Source organism: Parasteatoda tepidariorum, chromosome X1 (assembly GCF_043381705.1).
Source record: "Parasteatoda tepidariorum isolate YZ-2023 chromosome X1, CAS_Ptep_4.0, whole genome shotgun sequence".
NCBI classification, from domain to species: domain Eukaryota; kingdom Metazoa; phylum Arthropoda; class Arachnida; order Araneae; family Theridiidae; genus Parasteatoda; species Parasteatoda tepidariorum.
Genome location: NC_092214.1, coordinates 73,875,241 through 73,888,187, shown reverse-complemented (window position 1 = coordinate 73,888,187; position 12,947 = coordinate 73,875,241). Strand labels below are relative to the sequence as shown.

The following is a 12,947-nucleotide window of genomic DNA, read 5'->3' as shown; positions in this document are numbered from 1 at the left end:
TTCATTCAATTATGAAGATTCCTTCATGGTGTTGCAATTTTCACAAACAGGAGTTTATATGTTATTGACATACATACACTGAAAGTTGCGTTGGACTAAATGTGAATTAATATTTCATGATATATATGGGTATTTTCTTACAAATTGACGCTCACTTTTTCAAACAAGTTTAACATCAAATATTCATTTCAAAAACCAATAAATAATTAGCAAAGTGTTTACCCCTACATTAGCCATACATATACTCCGAACATAACATGTTTGGGACTAATTTTTTTAAAAATCTTTCTAAATATATTGCTTGATTTATATTTATACATTGGTATTTTAATAGAAATTGGCGCTCTCTTTTTAATATGAAATAAGTTTCAAATGAATTGCGCATTGAGAAATTATAAAAAAAATCATAAAGTGTCGACGTCTGCATTAAAAGAGCTGAGGTGTAGTACCTACCCTAGTTTTGCGCTGAGAAACTGAGTTGCGCTATTGAGTAATTTATTTCAAGTTAATACAAACTCAAGCGTTAAATCTTAACACCAATAATTAATAAAGATCGCACATGGTTCAGATGCATGTACTCCATTCATGAATGCTGAATAATAATAATTCAAATTGACGCTCTCCTCTTACCGTGAAATAAGCCTCAAATCAAATGCAAACTGCAAATAGATATTTTCGAAAATTCACTTAATAATTATAAATATAAATAAATAAATAAATTAATAGTAAGAATTAATTCATATAAATTAAAAAAATTCGTTTGTTTAAAAATTGATTTCTCAGAAATTCTTCAACTGATTTCGCTTGAAGTTTGCATTGTGCAATAGAAAATTGCATTCTTTAAAATGATCTAAATAACTGAATGCATTTCCACATTTTTTCAACTATAATTAAATAAAGAAATACTAAACAATAATTATTTTTTGCATGGAATTACTTTTGAATAAGCGAGTTTATAATTGGGTGCAAAAGTATTTAAATTCACTTAAAAGTTTCTTGAAATATGGCAAAGTACGCACAAAATTAAATTAACATTAAGGGGTCTAAATTTTAGACCGCTCTCCTGGCCAAACTATGGGGACCATATTTCCCAGGTTGCGGCTACTCCCAATATTTTCAGAATCAGAAATCTGCATCTATCGAAAAAAAGAAATGTTTATTCGGTGAAAGAACTTTTTTGTGTTTAATTTTGCAACTTAAAATATCGTTGAACTAATTAATTTGCATATTCGAGGTTACCCTCTCAAATCATTCAGATTGAGAAAAAGTGACAGAAAAAAACTTAATAAGAAGAATTTTTAAATTTTATTTATTTATTTTTACCTCATTTGTGTAAAAACGATTTTTTTGTTTTTATTGTTCGACTTGGTTAAAAGTGCCGTCTTCGTGTATGTTTTTCTGACGTCACTTTGGAGATTTCTATAATTATCAGCATCTTGTACCATGTAAGTTATAAGCATATTTTGATTTTGCAAAACAAGTTTTAAAAAATACCCAAATCAATAAATGTGAAAGTGACCAATCCTTTTAAGGTAGATACGAAAACTTTTATTATATTAATATATTAGCACTTTTTTTTATTTTAACTATTAAAAATAATTATCAAACAAACACAGTAAAGCGATGTGATGTTTGTGCCGTCGTGACTATATGCTGTGGTTTTTACTTATGTCTGTCTTTAACTTAATGAACGGAATCTAGAGTTTGATAGTCAAAAAAAAATTTTAATGATTAATAACTTTTTTTTCGGTGGATATACGGTATGCATGGGTTGATATTTCAATGATATTTTTCTTGGGGTCCAATTTTTGTCCAATATTTATATTTAAAAGGTAAAACCTTAGTAAATTCAGTTATTTTGTCTGTGAAAAATTTAGCTATACAACTCGCTTCCTTTTCATTTTTTCCTGTTTGTGTATATTGTCATGTTTGGTTTATTTACTGTTTTTTTTTTTACTGCGTTTTAAAATGAGATTAAAATAGACTTTTTACCACATATTTCAATCTCCATCAATACTGTAATTCACTATTATATAATTAAACTATTGTTATTAGGTAAAAAAAAAAGTTTAACATGGTTAGATTTTCTTTTGTTCTGAGAAATAAATTTCTTATTAAAATTCTTAATTATAAAACGAAAAACTAATAAGGGCGGCATATTTTTCTCTGGCAATTTATAGACAAACTAAAATGTAAATTATTGTGAAAAGTTTAATCTCTTACAGTTATTAATTTAATTGAAATTATTTTTAATTCAAGCTTTTTTGATTAAATAAGTAGCTTGGAAATACTTCCATATTCTTATCCACATCGAAATAATCACCAAGTTTTGGTGACTTCTGGGCAGGGGTCCATGAGAAACTTAAAAGAAAGCATCAAAGAAGGGGACCAACTTACTTACATCCACATTGGGGCAAACCTCTGCATGTTTTTTTTTTAAATTGCAAGTTTAAAATCCATTTGGCGATTTTAGTTGGTGCAACAGATCATGATAAGGAAATATCCCTAATACCTTCAAATCATGGGGAAGATTTCTGTATGAGTACATGCATTAAAATGATTTCCAAGTTTCGGTCAAGTAATGATACATAAGAAACAACAAAAAAAATATTCATATCATAGAAGGAGACTAACTAGGAAAGAACTAGGTAGTACTACTTGGTACCTTTATTAACAATTTGGTCTTATAAATACCAGAATTAAAATATCCTTGCATCGCCTATAAAATGATTAATTGGGAGAAGATGTCAGTGCCTGTACCTGCACTAAAATAGTGAGCAAGTTTTGGTGTAACTATATAGGGACTTCCTTGAAACTTTAAAAACCTCACCAAGTAGAGTAAACTTGTTTTTATGAACCTCCATGCACCCACAGTTGGTACAAAAATTGTACAGTGACACATGACGGCTTCAATTGAAACAAACAGATACAAATACAGTAATATCCCTTTTTTTTTATTTCCTTCTGTTAAAATTCACTTCTGATTTATAGTTTAAAACTGCCATTTTTCTAACTCAACTAAATTGAAATTCTATTTTTGTTTTCCCAAAAAATTTATTGATTTGTCACAGAAATCAAATGTTTTCTATGACTTTTTATGTCACGGTTAAACTTTGTAAAAATTATTATCATCAGAAAAACACATATTGTAACAAAATCATTTGATTTTAGAGCTAAAAGAACTTATCGTAATTTTGTTTGCTAGGTCAATTTAAGTTTCTACATCTGTTTATATGTTTAATAGTTTTTGTTCCATCTAAAAATTGTAGACTTATATGGCATGTTATTGTGCTTAAGCAGAATAACTGCTATTAATTAAACTAGATTAAGATTGTTATTATGAACTATTTAAAGAAATTGTTTTAGCATTTTGTATTTGTTTTTAAAAAGAATTTTTTCCACTCAAAATTAGAATTAGTAGAAATCTGTTTCTTAATCGGCAACTTCTTTCTGTGGTTTTATCTACTGCGGAAAAACTTGCCTTCCTCGCTTAGTGATTTTATGTGTGAAAAATATTTAAATTACGCCCACCATCGTTTTCTCAGACATAAGGCATCTTGCAGTCCAATACAACACTGAAGTAGCTCCAGAAAGTGAGAGGGCACAAAAGTCATCACTGGAACAAATGTCAAGAAGAGAGGGGCAATCAAATAGATGCTCCCCAGTCATAGACGAAATGTTACAGAGTACACAAAGAGGTGAATTGACCAGGTTAATTTTAAATAGATGGGCCTGCATGTAGTCATGTCCAGTAATTATTCTAAGGCAAGCAACTCCCTCGGCTCTGGGAAGGAGGGAAAGGTGAGAGTGCTGCTGGTCATCAAGAAGGCTAGCCCAGGACTTTCCATATCAGCTAAGTCCCTAAGAGCAGATATTGTTCTGTGCCTGCATTTGCTCTTAAGAAGCTGCCTTGCATTTCTAAGGGGAACTGGATGAGAAGATGGATGCAATGCTGAAGCCTCTCTAGCCATCATGTCAGTCCGTTCATTTCCGTAAATACCTCTCCAGAACAAAGAAGAGAGTCGATGCGTTGTTTGCACTTAAATTCAAGTTCAGAGGGGTATAAATTATATTCAGAAATGGTCTGAATATCAGCCTGAGAATCGACAAAGATAACAATGTTTTGTTCAGATGGTTTACCAATAGCTGTAATAGCCATAAGGATTGCAAACATTTCTCCGTCAAAATTATCTGCCCAAGTGTCAAGAGGTTCTCTAAGGCTGAAATATTTGGAGTAAGCACCGGCTCCAGCTCTACCAGTTGAAAGAGTGGCGGATCCATCGGTAAAAACCTGCAGCTATTGCTGGCAAGGGTATCTCTCATGTATAGTGGCCAGAGCGATAGGATATAACTCGGTCTGGTGGAAGTCCGATTTCCGTACAGGCATTACCAAGTCGAATCTGGCAGTGGCATATCTTGGAAGGCCCGTAAAAACAGGCGGCCTGTAGATGCGAAGTTTGGAGTTGGATTTCTGTCTGTAGCTGTATGGCAGGAATAGGGGTTGAGATCGCAGAACCAGTGATGAGTCTTAGTGCTTTGTTTTGAACCAAATCGAGTTTTGATAATGCACTGTCTGAGGCAGTAACAAAGATTTCTGAACCATAGTCAAATACTGGTTTAATGTAAGAAGTAAAAGTGGAAGCAAGGACACTTTGGGATGAACCCCACTTTATTCCAGCGAGACGTTTCAATAGACCAAGACGATTTGTCAGGCTATCTGCCACTTGATTTATGTATTTAGTCCAGGTCAGTCTAGTATCAAGAGTTATGCCCAAGTAGGTAGCACAATCAGTCCGACCCAGAGTACTATTTTTGTATACCAAGTTAACATTAAACTTTTTAGTACTAAGGGTAAAAAGTTCAAAATTTTTCTTTTCCAGGTTAACCTTGAATTTGTTGTTCAGGGTCCAGGTTGCCAGAGCCTCTAAAACCTAATTGAGTGTTTCCTCCAGCATAGAGATATCAGAGCCAGTAGACCAAATAACAAGGTCATCGGCATACAACAATGATTCAGTCTCTGGAACAGCATTTTTAATGAATCTCAAAAGGTCATTTACCATAACATTAAAGAGGACAGGACTTAAAACTGAGCCCTGTGGAAGGCCCTGTCTGAAGTGCCCATACCCTGATTGAGAGTTGCCATATTTAATGTTCACGAATCTTTGTAAACGAAAATCACTAATCCACTTAAAAAGATTTCCATGCACTTTCTTATGAAGCAACTTCCTAAGAAGCAATTTTCTCCAAACCATGTTAAACGCCGATTTAAAATCAACGAAGACAGCAAGTGTACTTTGCTTCCTCTGGAAGCCGTCCTTAATATGCTGTGAAAGTCTGACGATTTGTTCGGTTGTGTTGTATCCACGTCTGAAACCAGCCTGTCTCTTAGAGATATGGCCACTATAATCCGAAAAGAACTGAAGCCGATCAACGACCATTCTTTCAGTTAACTTACTTAGGATACAGGTCCAGGAAATTGGTCGAAAATTTTGGGTGTCTGTCGGGTCTTTTCCATAGTTCAAAATAGGTATAACATCAGCCTTTCTCCAGAGGCTCGGGAAAGTGCCGCCCCAAGTTTTGTTTACAAAATTGTGGACTGTTTGCTTAGCTTTAACGCCAAGTAGTTCCAAAATAAATTCAGGGAGGATGCCATCAGGACAAGCGCTCTTTCCTCTCTTCAAGCAATGGAGTCCTCTCGGAAATTCCTTAACAATGAAAGGTGAAGAGAAAAGGCAGTTCCATTCTGGGTTATCAATAGAGAGAGTTATTTCACCCCTCTTAATCCTAGTCATCAGGTAAAAATTACTTATCTTGCNTTGCTTAGCTTTAACGCCAAGTAGTTCCAAAATAAATTCAGGGAGGATGCCATCAGGACAAGCGCTCTTTCCTCTCTTCAAGCAATGGAGTCCTCTCTGAAATTCCTTAACAATGAAAGGTGAAGAGAAAAGGCAGTTCCATTCTGGGTTATCACTAGAGAGAGTTATTTCACCCCTCTTAATCCTAGTCATCAGGTAAAAATTACTTATCTTGCAATAAAGTTTCAAAAAAGCTTTGGCAATATCTTGGTTTGAGGTTAAAGTTCTAGTGCGAACCTTCAAATTTTGTTTGCAAAGTTGTGTGCGCTTTCCATTTAAAGCAGATAGAAATCTAAAAGCTTTTGGTCCATCTAAACTTGCTAAAAGAAGAGCGTTTTGCATTTAAAATCTCTTTCTTTAAAATGGCCTTGCTTTTTCTTAAGGAGATACAATCCTCTGGGTGGCCAGTGGATTCTGCCCTAGCTCTTGCATGGTCTTTTTCTTCCTTGTGCGCCTGAAGTTTATCATTCCAGAAAGGTTTTGCATTTTTAATGTGACCCCTAGGGACACAAGCATTGGTACATTGCAAGATTGTGATCATGATCCAATCAAGGACCGTATCATTATTTTCATGTAAAGAACAATTTTCCGAAAGTGAATCTGTTAATTCTGCATACTTCCAGTTAGCCTTGCTCAAGTTCCATCGAGTAATTCTGGGTTCTTCAGTCAGTCTTGGCTCTGAGATAATCACAGAAAGGATCTTATGACCAGCACCACCTGGAGCTTTGATAAGGTCGTGTTTTATCAAAGGTGTTAATCGTGGGTGAGACAGCTATAAGTCAGGATGAGAAGAACTGCCCCCATATGAAAGAAAAGTAGGTGAGGCCTTTGAGTTTTCAATAAAATCAATCTGATTTGTATCAAAAAAATTTTCTACCAAATTGCCAATAGGGTAGTTTTGGTCATAACCCCATCTGGTGGAGTGGGCGTTAAAATCTCCTAAAGTAATGGAGTGTTTATTCCAATCCACAATGAGAGAATTTAGATCAGGTTTATTTCGAGGTGGATTATAAATGAATGAAATATGAGCACCAATGTTGTTTTTCCACACTCTCGATTCAATTGCTTCCAAAGCGTCAGAGGATGTCATGGTATGTTTAATCAGTGGTTCTGCAATGAGAGTGTCTTTAACGAATATAACGATTCCAGATGCTATTTGGCGAGAGCGTCTAAGAGAATATGATTTATAGTTCTTCATTGGGAAAAATTCAAGCTTGTCAGCAGATGAGCCACTTTCAGCAATACCAATTGCATCAGGTTTTTCATGAGAAATAATGTATTTAAGTTTAGTAAACTTGTCAATAGCAAGGCCACTGGCATTCCAGAAAGGAACCTTAATACCGGGGTTGTCCGTGCCCTTGAAAGAACAGTTTCTTAAAACATTTTTAAAAACCTTCACATAGTCTTCAAAATCAGTACAAGACAGCAAGAGATTGGCAAAGACTGTAGCAGATTTAGCGTTACCCAGGGTGCACCACACGGAGGCCTGCCACACTACACCCCAAACCAAGTGATTCAAATGTGTGAAAAATATATGCAATACTGTATAAAGGAAAAGGTCTAGCTTGGTACTTCTTACTGGTTGCTTCTTTTGTTATTGCCTAGGCTAGACGACAATTTTTCACTTGCGATGTAAATTTATATATGTTTGGCAACCCTACTTCAAAAAAAAATTAATAACGTATTGAAATTAGTTAAAAATATACCTTATTTTCACAAAAGTTAAGGTAAAATTACATAAAATAATAGCTCCCTAAACTGTATTAATTCTGTTATTAATGAATCAAAATTTCTCTGTGGATTTTGGTAGCTCGTATGAACGATTTTATACATTTATATACTAGAGAGGTCAGATTTGTCCATTTTTTTATTTCCTAAAAACATCTCCTTTGTTCTAAATTAGTAGCGATGATAATTCCTAATTTTTTTCTGAAACTGTCCTATTTTATTATTAATTATACTAACTTTTCTAGGTTTCCTGATTTCCTTTACTTGTGCAAAATCAATTTTCCTTTCGGTATGATTCTCTCTTCTGTAAAATCCATACTGCTTGTTTTAATATGCTAAAAATCACATCACTTGCCAATTAAAATAAATATCAATATAGATATTTAATAGTTAATAATTATAAGTTAAAACTTTTTTTCATTTTTGTAATTTTAGAGAAATTGAAAGATATTTCTTCTGTAAAATTAATTTTAAAAAATCACCTCAATTTATTTCATTATATTGTTATCTAGAAAGTTGTTTAGATTTCAAAATTCTAATTCTCCCAATTCAATGCGCACACTATCGTTCTCAGCCATTTTGTTTTACAGGAAATATTCATGTTATAAAAATGAATAACCAAGTTAGGAGTCAGAGTCTGTTATTTAATTAACAAATTAAAGAAAATCTCAGAAAGTGATGTTTTTCGTGAAATCAGGAATTTAACTCATATCTACAGATTATCCTCAGGTAACATTCATTGATAAATATGGGCATTTATAGTGACAAATATGGAATTTGGTAAATGGGGGTCTGTTGCGTTGCTCTAAAAATTTGTTTAAAATTCAAGTTGTAAATGAATTTAATGTTTTATGTAGTGTGAAAAAATATTTGTTTGTAAAAATTAAAAAAGAATATAAGATATAAAGAATTATATTTTTCAGTTCCAAAATGAGTTCTGTATGGCAAAGATTGAAACGTGTGAATAAAAAGGCTTCAAAATTTAACTTTATTGCATCATTTCAAGAGGTTATAGTTGAAACTGCTTCAAATTGGTAAGGCTTTTGTTCTTTCATTTTTAAAGTATTTTAAGTGTAGAAGACATTTTTACAATATACAATAATGAATTCCAAACTTTCTATTAAGTGAACCTAGGCAACCACCTCAGGTCACCAAATAAAAATGTGTAAAATTCAAATTTATGATTTTTTTGAAAATCAGTATAAAAATTTTTTTTTAATGTTTTTCCCTTTATAAAAAAGGACATGATAAAACTGACAATATAGTAGAACTCTAATTATCCGAATCAATTGGGACCGGACCCCATTCGGATAATCAAAAATTCGGATAATTGAATTTTTTTTTTAAAAAAATGTTTCTTTTAAATAATTATTGTATGTAGAGTGGAGATGAGGGAAAAGAACTGTTTTTAAGGAAAGAGATCTTTTTATGAATAATGTGTACATACCTTGCAGTAAATGAAAGTTATTATATGCTAAACATCTCAGTTAAAGTAAGCTGTTTAACTGTCTTCATCCGTTTTCGGGCAGCTAAGTCGCACATCCGTTTGACAGTGAGAAGTTGCATATGGTCAAACTCGGGTTGGTGCTCCATCCACTTCAATGCAGTTTCAAGGCCAGAAAATGCTTCACTAGCTGACGGCCCTGTGTCTTCCTCAATTTCAGCCTTAGGGTCATCTTCATCGACACTTTCCTCCATCACACTTTCAATAAGTTCATCATCATTTAAAATTTGAAATCCACAGTCTGATGAATCAAACGTCATCCACTCTCCTATATCTTCAGCGCTGACATCTGAACATCCAGGAATTTTCAAAATTATGTTTCTGAATTCCTCAAGAGATACGGCATCCTCATCTTTTGTCTCTTCCCTTTTTTTCTTCTTTAACTTGTTTTTCCCTTTTCTCTTTTTCCTTCTCTTCTTTAGTTGATACGCCTTTTGACTTGTTCCATGCACGTCTTAATGAGACATCTTTAACCAAATTCCCAGCTTCCTCAACCATGTGCACGCAATCTTTCAAATTTATCTTTTTGTGGTTATCTAACACACCTTCTTCCTCCTTTCCCTCTACTAAAAGCTTCCTTAAAAGTTGACTTCTGTGAAGACGCTTCATTGTTTCAATAACAGATTGGTCCATTGGTTGTAACAAGCTTGTTACGTTTGGTGGCAAAAAGATTGTTTTAAATTGGCCATTTCCTCTTTCCAATAATTCTTCTGTGGGATGAGTTGGTGCATTATCAACAACCAAAAGCACGGGACTTCCTTCTTTTCCAGGAGATTTTTGGCGTTTTTTCACTTCAGGAATGAAAATTTCATCGTACCACTCTGTAAACAGTGCTGCAGTCATCCAAGCTTTGCATTGGTTTTTGTAAAATAGGGGAAGTTTTTTGACATTTTAAAATGCTCTTGGGCGTTTTGACTTCCCTATTAACAGAAGGGGTATTTTATGGCTCCCAGTAGAGTTCGTGCAGTTAAGCACAGTAATGTGGTCTTTACTAGCTTTATGCCCTGGAGCACTGCACTCTTTTAGAAGCTAAAGTGGTTTTGGGTAAAGCTTTCCATATTAGACCAGTCTCATCGGCGTTGTGTAAGAAGTCGGAATCGTAAGAGGCTGCTATAACTTTAAATTTTCCAATAAACTCTTCAGAAGCTTTGGAGTCTGCAGATAACTTTTCACCACTTAAATCTAGTTCACGAATACCGTGCCTAGACTTAAAATTCCTTAGCCAGCCGTTACTTGCTTTGAAAGATAAATAACCCAGCTTTTCAGCTAAGATCTTAGCTTTTCCACAAAGAATGGGACCTGAAATTGGGTTCCCTAAAGAACGTTGCTGTAAAAACCACATAAAAATGGCACTTTCCAAATCTTTGTTTGTGGCGGCCTTCATTGATTTTCTCGAAGAACATCCATCCTCATTTTCAAGAACTGACACAAAATTTATTAGAGTAGATTTGCTCTTTTTAATGTCCGAAATTGTAGCTTGTCCAACACCATATATCTCAGCCAACTGTTTGCCCGTAACTCCTTTATCTGACTGTTCTATGATTTTTAGCTTATCCGCTAAGGATAACACAACAGGTTTTCGTTTAGAAGCCATATTAAATGCCGGAGTGAACTTTAAAAAAAAAATTAAAAAACATATAACATGCGAGTATACCAACACAGTCGCAATAACAGAACAGACTGACTCAAACCAAACAGTGGTGAATAGGCAGTACCGTCCACCTGGTGAAGGACCACATCCAATAAAAAGCCGACTACCCACGTGTTTTGCGTTCGAAATCGATTTTTCCTTCAACCCCTCAGGAATTTCGACTTTCTCAACAATCTTCCTCTCACACCTGCAAAAAGTCTAATTTTAATTGCTTCCTTGACTTCCCCCCAATCCACTAGGTGAACTGACAAGTGCCAATTGGCACAAGCAAGCTGACCAAGGGGGTCTAGCGTTCACATTTCTTTGTCAACAAACAACATTCCTAAGATAACATTCCACAACTAACATCCTTATTCATAAGGTCTCCCATGTGCTCTTTTGTCACTGGATTCCCCCTCCTTTATTATTCCTTTTATTTATCTTTGTCCTATCCTGTAAACTTTCTCCGCATAAATCTTTCCTTGGCTTTACTAAAATTTTATTTTATTCATATAAAAAAAGAAAGAGAAACTTATCTTTTTACTATATTTCCGTAGGAATTCTGAAAGCTATTCGGATAGTTGGAGTTCTACTGTACATTGGTCCTCCTTACTTATGGTTCCTTTCATACTATAAAAAGAGGAAAGTTTTATGCTTTCAAAGTAAAGCGATTTTTCTAAGATAACCATTCACACCAGCTTTCAGATGACCACATTCTTACCTTCATGTGTCATTCACATTGCTAATCATTACAAACTAGCAGTACAATGTGAGTTTCACAATATCCTGCACAAAACAGTAAATCAAAATAAATACTCCAAACACAGTGTATAAACTTTTTCTATAGCATTATTGTGTCTTTTATGTTTTCAACCCAGCTATAAATCATCAAATAAATTATCTAAATTTTTGACATTTCTGTAACTACTATTTGAAACTTATCATGTGTATAGTGTGCAAAATAAAAAATGAATCACCATGAATAACTTTTGATCAACTGATCAGATTTTAACTTACTCAGACTCATTGGTTTATGGAGGAAGGGACCTCAGATATGTTAATTATTTAGTGCAGACAATATTTTAAGTTACAATATCAGGCCAAAAAATCTACCTCTGAATTAATATATCTTTTTTTTAATGGATTTAATTTCTGGCCCTCAAAATATAGGGGGTAGCTTAATAGTGCTGTGTCATTGACAAGTGAAAAATTTACTAGTGCATAAATTGTGCTTAAATTTTTAAGGACTTTTTTTTCTGAGAATTAGCTCACTAATTTGTCTTATTATTCTAAAGGGTGAACAATCTAAAAACTTACTATTCATGTATTTCATCTCATTCCCGAGTAGATTTCCAAAGTGCTACCCTTTTGTTGTTAGATAAGGATTTTCTCTTACCTGGTAGACATTGACATACATGGAGATGTAAAACTTGTATACCAAAATAAAGGGCACATCAAGATCAATAGCATAATAAAAGTTATCTTTTTTTAAGGATCAGCTGTGATCCTTATAAACACTGCACTTGTCTTCCTAGGTTAAAATACCAGCCTATGAGAATGATAGGCAACTTTGTACTATAAGGGGGGATTACTTTGGCACACTTTTTGAGTTTTTTTTATTCAGATATCTCAGTCAAATTGCAATGTAGAGCTCTTAATATTTTGCAGAATGTGTCGACACAACTCTTTTTTAATGTTGTAAGTAAACTTTATTCTAAATGGTAAGGAAAATAGGTTAAAAAAAAATTTTTTTTTTTGTGAAATGGTTTTTAAAAAAATGTTTTTGGTCACAAAGTCACCACCTTGGGTGAGGTTATTTTAGCACACTGAATTTATTGTCTTAAAATTAAATAAAACATTATTCTAGCATGTGAAAAACCTTGTTATGGGTCATTCTCACTGAAATAGAAATAGACTGAAATATAAATAGACTAAAAAAAATTCTTAAATTAAAGTAATTAAAAAAGTGATAAAAATTACATAAATGCCTTTATTTATTTTTGTTATATGTCCTTATAATAATGGTCAAGTTTTCTATTTTATTTTTTAGAAGATTTAAAATATTTTAAATTCTGCCTTGTCCACGGAGGAGATGTAATAGTCAACGGAGGAGACATTTTATGTTATAAAATATAAAATGTCAATGAAGACTAATTCATTAATTATTAAGTACAACTGATATGAGTTTAACATTAATAAGTAAATAATAAAATATTTCATTATTAGAGAT

The 12,947-nt window shown here is 33.5% G+C and overlaps 1 protein-coding gene across 5 annotated transcripts in view; it reads left to right on the top strand.

Annotated features, from left to right (window-relative positions):
- The first annotated feature begins 1,424 nt into the window (after window positions 1-1,424).
- LOC107448401 (Eps15 homology domain containing protein-binding protein 1) overlaps window positions 1,425-12,947 on the top strand; it is a 78,565-nt gene continuing 67,042 nt past the window's right edge. For 2 of the 5 annotated variants that reach the window (XR_011638262.1, XM_016063575.4), the window contains exons 1-2: window positions 1,497-1,832; window positions 8,507-8,617. Coding sequence is in view for 4 of the 5 variants with exons in the window: in XM_016063575.4 (XP_015919061.2) it covers window positions 1,783-1,832; window positions 8,507-8,617 (161 nt within the window). In the remaining variant the exon portion in view is untranslated. Of the gene's footprint in view, window positions 1,833-6,644; window positions 6,671-8,506; window positions 8,618-12,947 lie in introns of those variants that run through there. The other 3 variants (XM_016063577.4, XM_043042935.2, XM_043042933.2) reach the window with 3 other exon arrangements.